Raw genomic sequence first — 14,374 nt, 5'->3', positions numbered from 1 at the left:
CTACCACCACCACACCTCTGTTATCTCATCTGCAGTGCTACAAAAACAATTTCTATTTCCCATAAAATGCTAAAGGATCAGAAATCAAAGGTAACAGGAATAGGGTAACAGTCCTCTTCGGTAATAGTCAAATTTTTATTTAAAAGTCATAAGATGTGATCTTCAAATAAAATCTTTAAAATGACCTCAATTATTAACAGGTAAATCAAAACTGTTCTGGTTGTAGCAGGTGGCTTAGAATTCTGCTTAAGGCACTGCCATATAATCACTGTGGTTGCAAAATCTGAAAACTAATGATCTAGTCCAAATTCCTCACCTCACACATGCCCAGGCAGTGAAGGGAAGAACTGAAACTGGAATCCAGGAATATCAACAACCAAACGAGGGCTTTTCTCACTATGTTCCAAGCTGCTTCTAAAAACCAGAGGAAGACACATGATTGATACTTACCATCTTTGTTCAGCCATTGCTTTCTCGTTCTGTACAAAAGGAGCTTATTGTGGACGTAGGGTAAAAGGAACTTGACACACCAGCTCTCCACACCAAGTTTGTTTTCAACCAGGACTATGGGACTTCGGTTATACCTTGCTTCAGGGCATGGGATCAGGCCAATTTCATCTCTTAATATGTAAAACATAAAAAAGAAATAAAGATGGTTTTGGGCTTTTCAAAAATTTCCTAATTCTACAGAATACTTAAAAAAATATTTCCCTTTAAAATATTATTTAGCTTACCTACTAGACTAGTAGAAATAAAAAACAATAACAAAAAACCTCGTGTTGTTGACAATGAAAAGAGTATGGAAAATGAGTATGCTGCACTACTCTCTGTTGACAGGAGTTAAAATTGATACCTTTGGATGGCAATTTGAAAATGTCTTCAAAATTATAAATGCACATTCCTTTTGACCCAACAACTTCACTGCTCAAATGATCCTGTTCTAAAATATACAGATAGGATTTTCACTACAACATTGCAACAAAACAGTAAACAATCTATATGTTTATCAATATAAGACTGGTAAACTAAGAATAGCCCATTCATATAAAAATCGTTAAATAATAACATAGATTTGAATATGCTGATATGAAAAGTTGCCAAGGTATACTAAATGAAATTTTTAAAAAAATGCTAAACACAATGTACAGCACAAAGCCTTTTGTATAATTTCTTTAATAATATACAGATACATTAAAATTTTCCTTGGAAGGATATCAAGAAATTTTTGGAGAAAGAAAGGAATTGAGAAAGAATTTTATTTTTATATTTTAAATTGTTTAGTTACTTATATTACTCCTGTTTTAAAAAACTGCACAAACTGTTTCAGCCTGCCTGCTAATAAATGTATATGGAACAAACACAAATTATCAAAGTTATGTTGTTAGTAAGCCATTTTTCTCCCTTTCTACTCTTCTGAAAACAAAACACCCTAGTAAAAGTCAAAACACAAAATACATTTCAGAATTTGATCATTTTGATTTGTGGTAGCATCAATATCCCTCCTTGACCACAATGTAAGCTGAGATTTAATAAGCAATATGTAGGTCACTTAACTTAACAACATAGTAAACCAGCAAACAAAAAATGTTTTGCTAAACCTATTCTTGCCTACATGAAGCATCCTTTCTCAAATAGAATGACCTTTATTCAATGAATAATGAAAATTCTTATAACAAGAGTAGTTGAAATAAATAATGCTTAGTATCTATGAATTTAAAAAAAATTATCGTTGTAGATGGACAGAATGCCTTTATTTTATTTGTTTATTTTATTCAGTGCTAAGGATTGAACCCAGTGCCTCACACGTGCTAGGTTCTGCCACTGAACTACAGCCCCAGCCCCTATAGATTTTTAAAATGTGTCTTTAAAAAACAGAATGAAAAACTAGGTTTCAGAGTTTGTGTATGGTATAAGTCCCTGGGATTCCCTTGCCAAGAACATAGTTATTTGATAGACTACTATAGGGGGCAAACCCGTTCAACTGCAGGTTTTAAGAAAAAACCAGTTTTGTTAGCTCATCATCACAAATTGGTAAAGGGCTGTGGATCTAAAATAAAATCCCTCCTGGAAACTCTAAACTAGAGAGCTCAGAGGCAACCTACTTTCTACTGATCACTTCATTAGCAACACAGGGATATATCAATAAACAAGGGTACCCTAGGGGATGCAAGTCACTACAATTCTAACTAATTTAACTCTTGAGAAGCTTGTGGGACCTAAGATTTTTTTGTCCTGACTTATAAGTTTGGTAGATTCAAAGGTGTTCTAATATGCCATGTCAATACTATCATACTTTTTTCCAAGTACCTACAGTGTACTGAGTACTATGTTAGATTCTGAAAATGCAAATAAGAATTAAAAAGTGGTCCCAGACATAAAGAGATAAATTTTTTGAAAAGTTGTGTCTGAATCTATAATAAAATGTTACCACTCTGTCATTCCAGTTATATAAATAAAATTACGTAGGAAGAGCGGGGACAATGCTAAAAAGGCATCTGAGGATAATGTCCAGTATTTCAATATGTTTTGCATTTATACTTGATATTAAGCCAAAATGTGTCTAATTCATTCTTAGAACAACTAGACACATCTTGTATACTTGAGTAATATATGACAATTGACGGTACTCAGGATTACCATACAAAGTAGAATATAAAAAATAAGCTAAAATTAGTAAAAGAAAAAAATCCTTCAATCTTAACTATTCAGAAAATTCTGTTAAGATCTAATAACTACTTAAAAAACTTCAAAGAACTGCAGGAGTCAAAAACATGTTATAGTAACAACTTAAAAAAAAATCCTGGCTTCTGGTATAATCTGTTACGGGGAAGCGATTTTGGTTTTTTGGTTTTAAACTTAAATTCAAAATGTAAAAATCTGCCTTGTTCACTAGCTGTACCAAAAATAAAATGCCCAACTACCTAAATTATAGAACAAAGACATCTGCACAATTAAAAAACACGTTGCTTTGATTGACTACCCTTCTTTTAAGAAATACTTTCAAAACACAAAAATGCCTTGGAGATATCAGGTGCTTAAAAATTGCTTAGTGAAAGGCTGATTATCCTTGCACATCAGCGATTATTCAAATACATAATTTACAAATGTTATAACTTCTTGACCCTCCAAAGAAACATTACCCCTGATTGTCTAACATAGTGTAATGAAAACAGCATGGGTCAAATGTCACTTTCACCTCTCAGACCTCAGTTTCTTCATTTGTAAAGAGGTAGAATTGCATTATACCTTTAGTAAAGGAAATGAGTTGGTCTCATCCAGTTTTCAAATTTTATGACAGAAAAAGTCAGCAGCTATTTGTATGTAAGACTGAAAACAATCATAATAAATAGGGAAAAAACACAAATACATGAAAAGAGAGGTAGTAAGTAACATGTACAGACAAAAGCACTCGGTGGAAAGCCCAAGATTGTAATTGGTCTACCAATGACAATTAATGTGAATCTGCTAAGTCACTTGACATCAGGATCTTCATCTGAAATACAGGGAAAATAATGTCTTCCCTGTTATAAAAACAAAGTGATACAATGTGAAGAATGTGGTAAACTACCAAGTACTAAGCAAAAATGAAGTATGTTATCATTAATTCATTTAAGAGTCTGAGGTCAGCCAGTGAAGTTCCTTGGTTAACAGTAATGAGAAGTTGAGGAAAAGAATATTAAGCCTTTGCCAAGTTATCTGACCCTTATATACAGTGATTTTGATGTTTTCTAAAAAAAAAAAAAAAAAAAAAAAAAAGACATTTACTTTATAGGCAGGTCAACCTATCAGTTTCCAAATAACAGTTTGATTTCAGACTTCTGTGCCTAGTCCCTTAGGTCATAGTCCACTTTTTTTCAGACAATTTAGAACAGGATCCCAGAATCATTCTAAAACTGCAAGGGACCTCATTCTAGTCTCATTTTATCAGATGAGGAAACTGAAGTTCAATGGGGTTAAAGGGATTACCTAAGGCTAGCAGCTAAATTAAGAATCTGGGCCTCCTAATACTTAGATCAAACCCCTGGCAGTAGAGTGAAAAGCAAAATAGAATTTAGACCAATTCTTTCTAGAGTTCTGGCAGCTTAAATTCTAATTTCATATTCAAGGAAAAGGTGTGAAAAAACCCCCCCAAACCTAAAAGCAATCTGTCATCTCTCTACCATTATTAATGTCTGGGTACTCACCCCCGCCCCTTTTTCTCCCTATGTATTTTACAAAAAGTGAAATACTGGACATAATTCTTTTTAAATAAAACTTAGCAATTCACATTAAACGTTTCCCTACGTAATTAAATTATATTTTAATGGCTATAATGAATGTACTATAAATATCAAATACATTTCTGGTTATTTCCTCACAAAACAGTCTTAAGGGTTCCACTGGCTTCCTGATGAAGTTCAAGGTTCACATAACATGGCTATTGACTTTGATCCACACTTAGTTTCTGTTGTCTGTACTCTTCAGAAACATCATCAGTCAACTAGAATAAATTCACATAGTATTTACTAAAGTATTGACCAGCTTCCCTCTTAGAAAGGATGGACAATCTCCAAATACTAAATCTGAACCCTTGTAATGTTGCATACTGAACAGAAAACAGCCCAAGTATTCAGAAAATGGCACATACCTTTTTAATCTAATAATACTTTGGTTTCTGTTATTCTTTTTTATTAATGTGGAGTTCTTTCCACAAAGACCAAATAACAGTAAAATATCTAATGACTCTTGCCAACTGATAACTGAAACTCTACTAGTGATTAAGATACTTCAGAGACTTCCCAGACTTTCTCATTGGACTATCAACTTTGTATGTCACTAAAATTACATTACAACTCTTAGAAAAAAGCTACACAAATGACTACTGTGTATTGTTTATTACATAGTTGTATTAGGTTTTACATGATTTCTTTTATTCTGCACAATAATCTTGTACAGCAAAAACTGATTCTCATTTTACAGATGAGAAAACAGTCTTGTTTATGCAGTCAGTAAATAAATGTCTCTCAAACCCTATAACCAAACTTTTACAAGGATACTACTGTTTAAACAAAATTTAAATATAAAATCCTAACACAAGATTGTAGATCCTGGCCGGGCGTGGTGGCACATTCCTGTAATCCCAGTGTCTTGGGAGGCTGGGGCAGGAAGATTGAGAGTTCAAAGCCAGCCTCAGCAAAATCAAGGCACTAAGCAACTCAGTGACACTCTGTCTCTAAATAAAAACACAAAATAGGGTTGGGGATGTGCCTCAGTCATAGAGTGCCCCTGAGTTCAATCCCTGGCACCAATAAAAAAAGAAAACTTTAGATCTTTTGGTTTCCTATTCTTCAATTCAATTGGCAGACAATTTAAAAGTGCCTGTCATTACTATTTCCTTACAGATTTTCACTGGGATCTGCTTAGAAGTATACTTTCCCAAACCAACTATCCTTCATCCCTCACTTCTCAATTTATTAATTACTATTTCCTCAGAAAGAAACATCTTGACCTTCTAACCTAAGTAAGGCCTCCCTGTTATTATTCTTTCAAAACATTCTTTATAATTACCCTTTCTGCCTCTTTTCATAATCTGTATACTGATTTGTTTTAAGTTCCACTGAGGGACAGGAATCCATGTCTGGCCTGTTGACAAACTGACACCCAACTCCTAGTCTACTATCTCCAGAAACAAGCATTGTGTCTGTCAAAAGAGGTGCTCTTTTGCAGAATATATGAATGGAATGAAATAAATTCAACCTGATAGTTAAAGACTTTCATGATCTGTCTCTTCAGTAGCTTCTCATTTTGCTACTGTTGGTTATTTCTCTGCTCTTAGAACATCTTAGCCTCTGAGACTCTAAATCCTAACCAGACTTCAATTAGCTTAAAACCCACCTCCCCTAAGAGCCCAGATATACCCAGCCTCCCCTCTACTTCTAACACTCACAGTATGTACTTACCATACTATTAATACAGCCTTTACCATTAACTGCTTTGCAAGGTTACTTTACTGTTCAAGCCTGTAGATCTTAGGCCTTCATTTAGATCTAGACCATGCAGTACAGTAGTCACTGGACTTATGAGGCCATAAATCAACTTAAAGCAAAAAAAAAAATTTAAATTTGATTAATCATTCACATTAGGCTAATTTCAAGTGTTTGACAGTTACATATGGCTAGTATGGCACAGATACAGAACATTTTCATCATCAGAAATTTCTGAGTGCCTTCAGTCCAAGAAATATTATTTTATACATCTTCCTATTCCATACAGTGAAGATGGTACCTTTAGCACCTCAAAACTGTTAACAGTTAATACAGAAAAATACTATTATTCATAACTTTAATGTGACCCTGATTACACTTTAAATAGCTGTTTTCCACATTAATATAAGGTCTGTATGTTGGGATAATGCCTGTCCCTAGATCAAGCCTTTAGTTACAGAGAATGAACAAGGATTCTCTAAGAGTCAACTAATGAATATAAACAAAATTTGCCAGGTTATTTTCCATTTTATAAAGTATTTCATATTCACCATTCATTTGGTCACTATATTTTCAGCAAAGAACACAGAGATTCAGGTTGAGTCTAGAATTTGCCTAATGGCAACTAAGTAAGACTGTGTGAGATGATTTTCTTGTGTTCTCATTAGCCTTACAAGATCAAGAGGAAACTGAGGCTGACAATGGGTAATGAATCCACATCTCACTTACTGTACCTTTGACTATTCCTGATTAGCTATTCTATGTAGGCAAAAGTCAATATATTCAAAGGAGTAGATGTCGGCAAACAAAATTATAATCTACCTTGTATTTGGAAAAAAAAGGAAAACAAAAAGAATAAAACTTTTAAAATATTGTAATTAGATACTAATGTGAAAGGTAACAACATTCTTCCTTTTTAAAATAAATACATAACCCCTTATTTGGGGAGTAAAATGGCTAAATTACAGAAACAGGTACCAGCAATTTTAAAAAGCCCAAATTATAAGAAATTTTAAAAGATGCATTATAATATTATTGAAGTTATTTTTACTGTAAGAAATATGTGCTAAAATACAGCTGCTAATATTAAATAAGCTAATGAAGCTATTTAAATGTCTCAGATCTGTTACATACCATTATTTCAAATTATTTCAGACACCTAACTTATCACTAACTTTTAAATCCTAAATGACCCCGATGCTTATTAATAAAATTTTAAGTTGCATACTGGTACAGGATATTTTAATGACATTTCACAGAAAAATATGAAGGGAAGGTTTGTATTTTTAGGACTTAAAGGGTTTAAGTCCTTTATGAATTTTGATAAATATGATCCAGAAGAATTGGGACAAGTTCCAAACTGCACTGTGTCAACCTGCCAAACCCATTAACACTCAATCAGAAATAGTCTGTTTTTTTCAAATAGAAAATGATACATTTAGTCTACCTCAAACAGAAACTAAGGTGATTACTATATTTATTAGACTCCTAATTCTGCTCCAATTTCTTCTAGAAAAATAACACCAGTGACGAGAAAATAGGATCTTCATTAGTCCAACTTGTTTTTGAGGGTGTGTCTTATTTGTACTGAAGCTCCCAGTTTCAAATAAGGATTGAAAGGCTGACATGCAACCAGGCATCAAAGCATTCTTTACAAAGCCCAGCAACCACTATGGTTACTGCCAGGAAGTCATTCCAAATACTGATTTTGAAAAAGGCAACAGTCATAAATGAAAGGAAGGGTGTCCTGTCAGAGGTGGCAGGTGTGTTTTGAGGCCAGCAGTGTTTTGTTTTTAATGAGGCACAGTTGCAGGTGTCCAATTGTGTGCCACAAGGGAGCAAGACATCTGAGGGCTTCTTAATTCTTTTAGCATCACCTTGGAGGAAAAGAACACTTTGTTAAAATGTAGGTTTGGTACTTCTTTTAGGCAGAAAAGCTGAAGGGGTGGAACACTTAAAAAGAATAATTCATGTGCTCCAGTTTAAAGGATAAAATATTTAAAATAAAACTCCATAAACAATTAAAGTGAAAATAATGCAAAACTGCATTCTTTGTTTCTTTCTGTGGGGATGAGGAGGGATGCAAAAGGAACTACACTCTTGCTTCTCCCTCACTCTTGTACAATGTTGTAGACAACTCTTTTTAATAGCTTCCTTTTCACTAGTTAAATAAAGGAAAAGTGTCAGAATGCGTACAGTCTTGTGGTATCTTCCCAGAGTGCTGGAAGCAAAATGGAAAGGAAGTTCCAGGAAGAGATAACTTGTCTGTCAGTCCTGTAATGTCCGGTTAAAAGGGCAGCAGTGCTAGGATAAAAATTAGTTATTATGCTTCCTTGTAACTATGAATCATATTATGCTAAAAAGTGTCGAGGTTTGATAGCTTTATCCCAGAGTACATGATGCTTACAGGCTCACTCTTCAAAAAGCTCTGTTAACCTTCGAAACCCAATGTTTCATTGGAGTCAATTTACAATCTTGTGATGAGCAAAGCTGAAGTCAAAAGCAGCCTCAAACTACCTTTACTTAGTAAACTGACGGGGTTTTGGCCCGTTAAGAATAAGAAGATCGGTAAGCCCTGTTAGCAACAGCCGGGATGTAGCTGAAAGAGTTGTACCTACAAAGCACACAGAGAGCCACACTGTTGTGTGTACCCATGTACCTTAAACGCATGTAGGTTGAGAACCTAAAGGTGAAGTCATTCAAGTTCCGAGAACTCCTGGGAAAGGATGGGGACAGAGTGTCAAACAAAGTCGTTCCTTCTTGATTTTCCAGGTCATTTCTAATAGACTCGCCTGCCAGCTCGTCCGGACACCCAGAAAGCCGGCCCCCCGGGCAGACGGGTCCGCCCGACCTCGCTCAGCCTCCTCGGAAGGGCGCGTGGGCCAGAACCCGCGGTCCGCCCGCCGCCCGAGGTCGGCTCCAGGAGTGGTCCCGCTCCCGCCCGCCCCGACGACCCCCGGTGGCGGAGGACAGGCGCGACTCACATGTGCGGGTTCCTCCTAAAGGCGTTGGTGATGTCCTTCACCACTCGCTGCACCAGCACCGCCACCTCCTCGTTTGTCTCGGCCATGTTGGCGGCGGCCGCGGCAGTTCGAGCGCGCCTCCGGGAAAGCAGAGCCGCCGGCGGGAGTTCCGCGGGGAGCGCGCGCGCGTGCGCCAGTTTGGGCGCGCCGCTGCCGCCGAGCACTTCCGGGTCAACCCGCCCGCGGCCCGGGCGTGGTGCCCGCTGGGTTGGCGGCCCCCAGAGATGGGCAGGTGGGTTTACCTCCGTTTGGGTAAACGAGTTTCTAAACCTTGGAGAAAACGCTGCAGATTGGCTTGCAAAGTTACCTTAGGCTGTAGAGGGAGGGTCCCCAAAATACTCTTCGAGGGACAAACGCGTGCGCCCCCACGCCCTCCGCCAGGTGCCCCAGAGCTCCTGGAGCAAAGTTGAACAGAGAAGGTGCTGGTCCTTTTGAACAGCTAGTCCCGGGGCGTTTCGAAGGCTCCTGGCTTTCTTGTACCTACTCGAGGAAGACCAAAGACGTCGCGGCGGAATGAGTTCGCTTGACCGTGGTGGTGACCTGCTTTTGTACCGTGTGCCAATTTGGGCTTGTGAATTTCAAAGCAGCCTTTCAAACGGGTTAAAATTTTTAAATTAATGCGTGAAAAGAAGACAAGAGAAAGGGGGAAAAAAAAAAAGCCCTCTGGATCTAGGAAGAAAAAGTGAAAATTTTTTTTTAGATTTTCTACTTAGAGCGTAGAAAATTAAAGGCCTGACAGTTTGCTTAAAATAGCTCTTTTTCGTGCTACAAATAATTTTTGTAGGAAAAACCGAGCTCTGTAGTCCATTTCGATTTTGAAATGTCATAATTAAGGTTTTGTGCATGCCTTTCTGTGATAGAAAAATCTGGTTGTCTTTAGTTCACTTTTTTTTTCTTTCACCCTTGAAATCTGTGTCTCTTAAAAACTTTTTTTTTTTTAAGCAAGCTCGTGGTATGTGATGTGGCACTTGAGGTAGAGTTTATGATGGTGAAAGTAATTCATTGGTTGTGAAATGAATTAAGAAATAAAAATTAACTGTACCCGGTAGTCCATATATCATGTAAGTATGTTTGTAAAGGCATTGGCCTTTTGGTTTTTATTAAAGCAAAACTGAAGTTTGACACAATTGCAGAAAACAAGATGAAACAGGTTTAAGAAGTAGTAACATCAAACAAACCTTACCCTCTGGCAGGTTCTGGAATGAAAGAGTAAAATGAGTGGAATGTGTGTTTAGATTCCAGGGCCAAGACAACTTCAGATATCCTGGCTACTTAAAGAATAACAGCTCTCAAATGTTTTGAGTTAACTGATGAGTCTTGCTTCTTAATCAAACAAAACCTTACATCCTTTTCTAATGACAGTGGGAAATAAACCCTGACTTCTGGGGCAGAGTTCAAAGCAGCATACCCAGAAATAAGAATTTTTTCCAAAAAAGTTTGTTTTTAATTTTAAGTTAGTGAGATTTTTGTTTTTCATTCCAATAATATATGTATTTGTATTTTACAGAAAAACTCCAAACTTAGATCCCAAGTTTTGAAGTGCATATACATATGTCTTCTTTGTACTCATTTGAAAGACATGGTTCTTGTAAGACTTCAAAGAATTGTTTTACCCAATTATTAAGGACCTACTATGTGTAGAACTCAATTTTTTTTTTTTAAGAACTGGGAATGTATTAGAATTCTGATCCACCTCAATGTACAGATAAGGACTGAGATTCATGAGCTCTTGGATATGTATAAGAATAGGAGATGATGGATTCTGGTTACCTGTGGCTATAATCCCCACTATTAAAGGATGGGCAAGTTGGAGGCCAGCCTGAGCAACTTGGTGAGATCATGTCTGAAAATTTTAAAAAGGGTTGAGGATGTGGCTCACTGGTAGAGGGCCTCTGGGTTCAGTGCATAGTACCACCAAAAAATATAATAAAAAAGAATAGGATATGGATTTTTGGATGATTTTCTTGAAAAACTATTCAGGGGTTTCAAAACATTTATTGATAATGATGAAACATAGTAAATAGCTTAAATGCTCAATGATAGGGTATTGATTAAATTATGGTAAATTTGTATGATAAATTATTATTTAACTATTTAAAAATTCCATTATAAGTGATGACTGTACAGTTGGATATCCATAAGCCTAGATTCCACATCTGTGGTTGGTTGAATCTAAAATTTCAAAGTATACAGGAAAAAAATTGTGTCCCAAAAATGTACAGACTTATTTTTGTCATTCCTTAAACAACATAGTATAACAGCAATTTATATATCATTTACATTCTGTTAGATAAAATATATAGCAGGATGCGCATAGCTTATATGAAAATGCTGTCAGTTCATGTAAGGGACTGGTGCATCCACAGATGTTGGAGTCTATGGAGGTCCTATAGCCAATCTCCTGGGCAAAGAACAAGAGTATGTTACCTTTGTTAACCGGTGACGAGTCCTTGCTTCCTCATTGTTGAAGTATAACACCAGAGAAGCAGACGGAGGCAAGTTTAGAGTGGAAAGTAGAGGCTTTATTAAAGGACAGCAGAAAAGACTTCTCCCAGAGGAAGAATGGGACCCAAGAGGTGGAATCCGTGGAAGGGCGAATGTGTTCCCCTTTTATAGCTAAGGTCTTCATCTAGTTTTTCCCCCTATTCCTGTCCTTTGTTCTGTTATCTTTCAGTGATGGAATGTAGGTGGGAAGGCCCGAAGGGTGGGGCACAGGTGGGCCAAAGAAGTAATCTGGGCAGGAAGAACTTTTGGGTTAGCATCTTCAAGTTTGCCAGGAGCTGTTTCATTAACATTTCTTTGGGATGGGTTCTGGGCCTTGAGGACATTAACATTCCAAGAGTTGTTCTGCTTTTCCCAGACTTCATTCTCAACATGGCCTTCATTTTGGATTTTACTGGATATTAGACCTGATTTACCTAACTACACTGACTACCTATCTTTAAATCTGGTTTCAAGTACATTCCAAAGTGTTAGGGAGAAGTATATTCACAGGGGAATTTTAATTTCTAAATAAGGCAAAAAAAAAAAACAGTAATTTTTATAATTTAAAGCTTTTTAAAGTTTATATTAATAAAGACATATGTATGCATATATATGTATGTGTGTGTGTGTGTATATATATATATATATATATGCCAGCCATCTCATGCATTTGTTTTAGTACAAGGATTGAACTTGGGAGCACTTGACCACCGGGCCACATCCCCAGCCCTTTTTTGTATTTAGAGACAGGGTCTCACTGAATTGCTTAGTGCCTTGTCATTGCTGAGGCTGGCTTTGAAAATATATATATATATATATATATATATATATATATATACCCCTCACCCACAAAAATACACTTTCCACATTTTAGAAAACTAATTGATATTGGGGAAAATGTAGATATGTAATAAGAAAAACTGGTACCAGAATAGTATTCAATACAATCCTAATTTCATATATACAATACACATTGTACATAATATAATCATGTATGCATAAAATAGACTGGGACAATATAAAATGTGAACAATGATTGTTTCTTATAGAATTATTGGAGATAATTGAGACCTATAAATATGTGTTCTCTATACTTTTCTGGATGTTCCAATCTTTCTACAATGAAAATTTTGATGTATGTAATAAGGGCCAGAGAGGAAAGAAGGACACAAAGATGGTTTTAATGACTTTTCAGAAAATATGGGAAATGACCTTGAAATCTGTTTGCATCTCTGTATTATTCTACTGACATCACTATGACATGTTTATGTATGTACTCCATTATTTTTATTTGAATTCCACCTTCTGATAACATTATACAAGACAATTCAAATAGTGCTAAATGTGTTCTTATTATGTATTCATACTATTATAAAAACAGCAAGCTTTTATCTCCTTTAAAAGAATTAAGTGCTCAGTTTTAAATAGTTTATTAAAATGTTGCCATTGTGATTCTATATTATAGTGTATCCTATCCACTATCCTAAAATCTAAAATCAAAGAACTTACTAGCAAAGAAATAATAGCTGGAAAATGTATATATTTAAAAGCATACATCAAATGCAGGGACAATTAATATATCTTTGTCTTGGTGTGTTAATTTATTTCCCTGAATACAAGATTCCAGGTATAAGAACTATTTTTTTTAAGTCTCAAAACACCCATGAATGCTAATTCCATCTATTGTTATGCCTAGTTGACATCTCCATCACTTTATTTTTCCACTTGTTGGCATAAAAATAGGAAAATACATGTGAGAGTATCTTTAAACTGAGAAGCATACAAATTATTACTTTTTCTATGATTACAGAAAGCATTATGACTAGTCAGTTTTAAAACACAGTAAATTAAGACTAAACTAAATATTTTGGATATGAAACTGTTCTCTACTATTTCTAAAGACAATTCTTATACTGCAATTATAATTTAATTTCCTAGTTAAAGGATGAACTTTCTTTAACCTGACAAAGTAGGTAAATATTATCAAGATGATAATAATGAAGATGACTTTAAATGACCAGTTTTGCCTATGTTAGATCCTAAGAGTAAAGATACTAGTTACATAATTTTTTTTTTTATTATTTAGTGATGTTTTATTTTCCTAGACATTTAGTAGTTCCAAAATGTCATCCTTTTCCTTTGTTCAGTTCTTCCTTTCTACCACAGAGGCTCAAGAGACCCATGATGTATTCTTTAGAAAAGTACTGAAAAAAAAAAAATGACTAGAGAGAAAAAGAGCCAATCCAGGACCTGCAGATGAAAACAGATAGGAAGAGTGTACCTCCCCATGATGCAATGAATGTTTCTCATGTACTGAAAATGTCAAACTGTCATAGGAATTTCCTTAGTAACATACTTTTTAATGGATAACGAAATAAAATTTTATCTTAATTATGACAGATGAAAACCATAGACTTAGATTCAAAATTCATAACTAAAAATTTAAAAACGTGTGGGAGCTTCATTTTGACTGTTGAAGAGGTTTAGTCTGAGAACTGGTATCTGACTAAAAATAAAGGCTATACCTCCTATTCTCTTTTCTAAAGTCAATTGTTTAATTCAGATAAATTGTGATGAAAATACACCATATTTCTCAGCTTATGTCTATTTCCATATTGTAAGCCACCTTTGAGACCTGCTAAAATTAACATTAGACCAAAATTACCCACAGGAAATGATGAATTTTCTTTGTTAAATGTTGAATTATGCTCTTAATTTGCAGTATAATATTTATAGAGACTAAGAAAGAATGTCAAAGAGTAACTCCCTAATTATGTCTTTTCACTTTAAGCCTTTAATTTCTATGGGTAAGCACCCCCCCAATCATCAGTGTGGAAAAAAAAAAGGTAAAAATGATGAATGTTGGGTTTATAATAGGGGAAGACTAAATATTATCCTTGAGAG

General features: G+C 35.5%; 1 protein-coding gene across 3 annotated transcripts in view; it reads right to left on the bottom strand.

The window, feature by feature from the left end:
• Ptar1 (protein prenyltransferase alpha subunit repeat containing 1) overlaps window positions 1-9,103 on the bottom strand; it is a 53,377-nt gene extending 44,274 nt beyond the window's left edge. For all 3 annotated transcript variants that reach the window (XM_046459437.2, XM_046459438.2, XM_046459439.2), the window contains exons 1-2: window positions 8,948-9,103; window positions 451-620 (exon numbers count right to left, since the gene is read on the bottom strand). In XM_046459437.2, coding sequence (XP_046315393.1) covers window positions 451-620; window positions 8,948-9,033 — 256 coding nt within the window. In that variant the 5' untranslated portion in view covers window positions 9,034-9,103. The remainder of the gene's footprint in view (window positions 1-450; window positions 621-8,947) is intronic.
• Window positions 9,104-14,374: the final 5,271 nt, after the last annotated feature.

This window comes from Marmota monax, unplaced genomic scaffold, assembly GCF_021218885.2.
Source record: "Marmota monax isolate L192 unplaced genomic scaffold, Marmota_monax_Labrador192_F-V1.1 WCK01_AAM20220418_F8-fsc00059, whole genome shotgun sequence".
NCBI classification, from domain to species: Eukaryota; Metazoa; Chordata; class Mammalia; order Rodentia; family Sciuridae; genus Marmota; species Marmota monax.
Note: the sequence above shows the minus strand (reverse complement) of the source record. Positions and strands in the feature narration are given on the sequence as shown.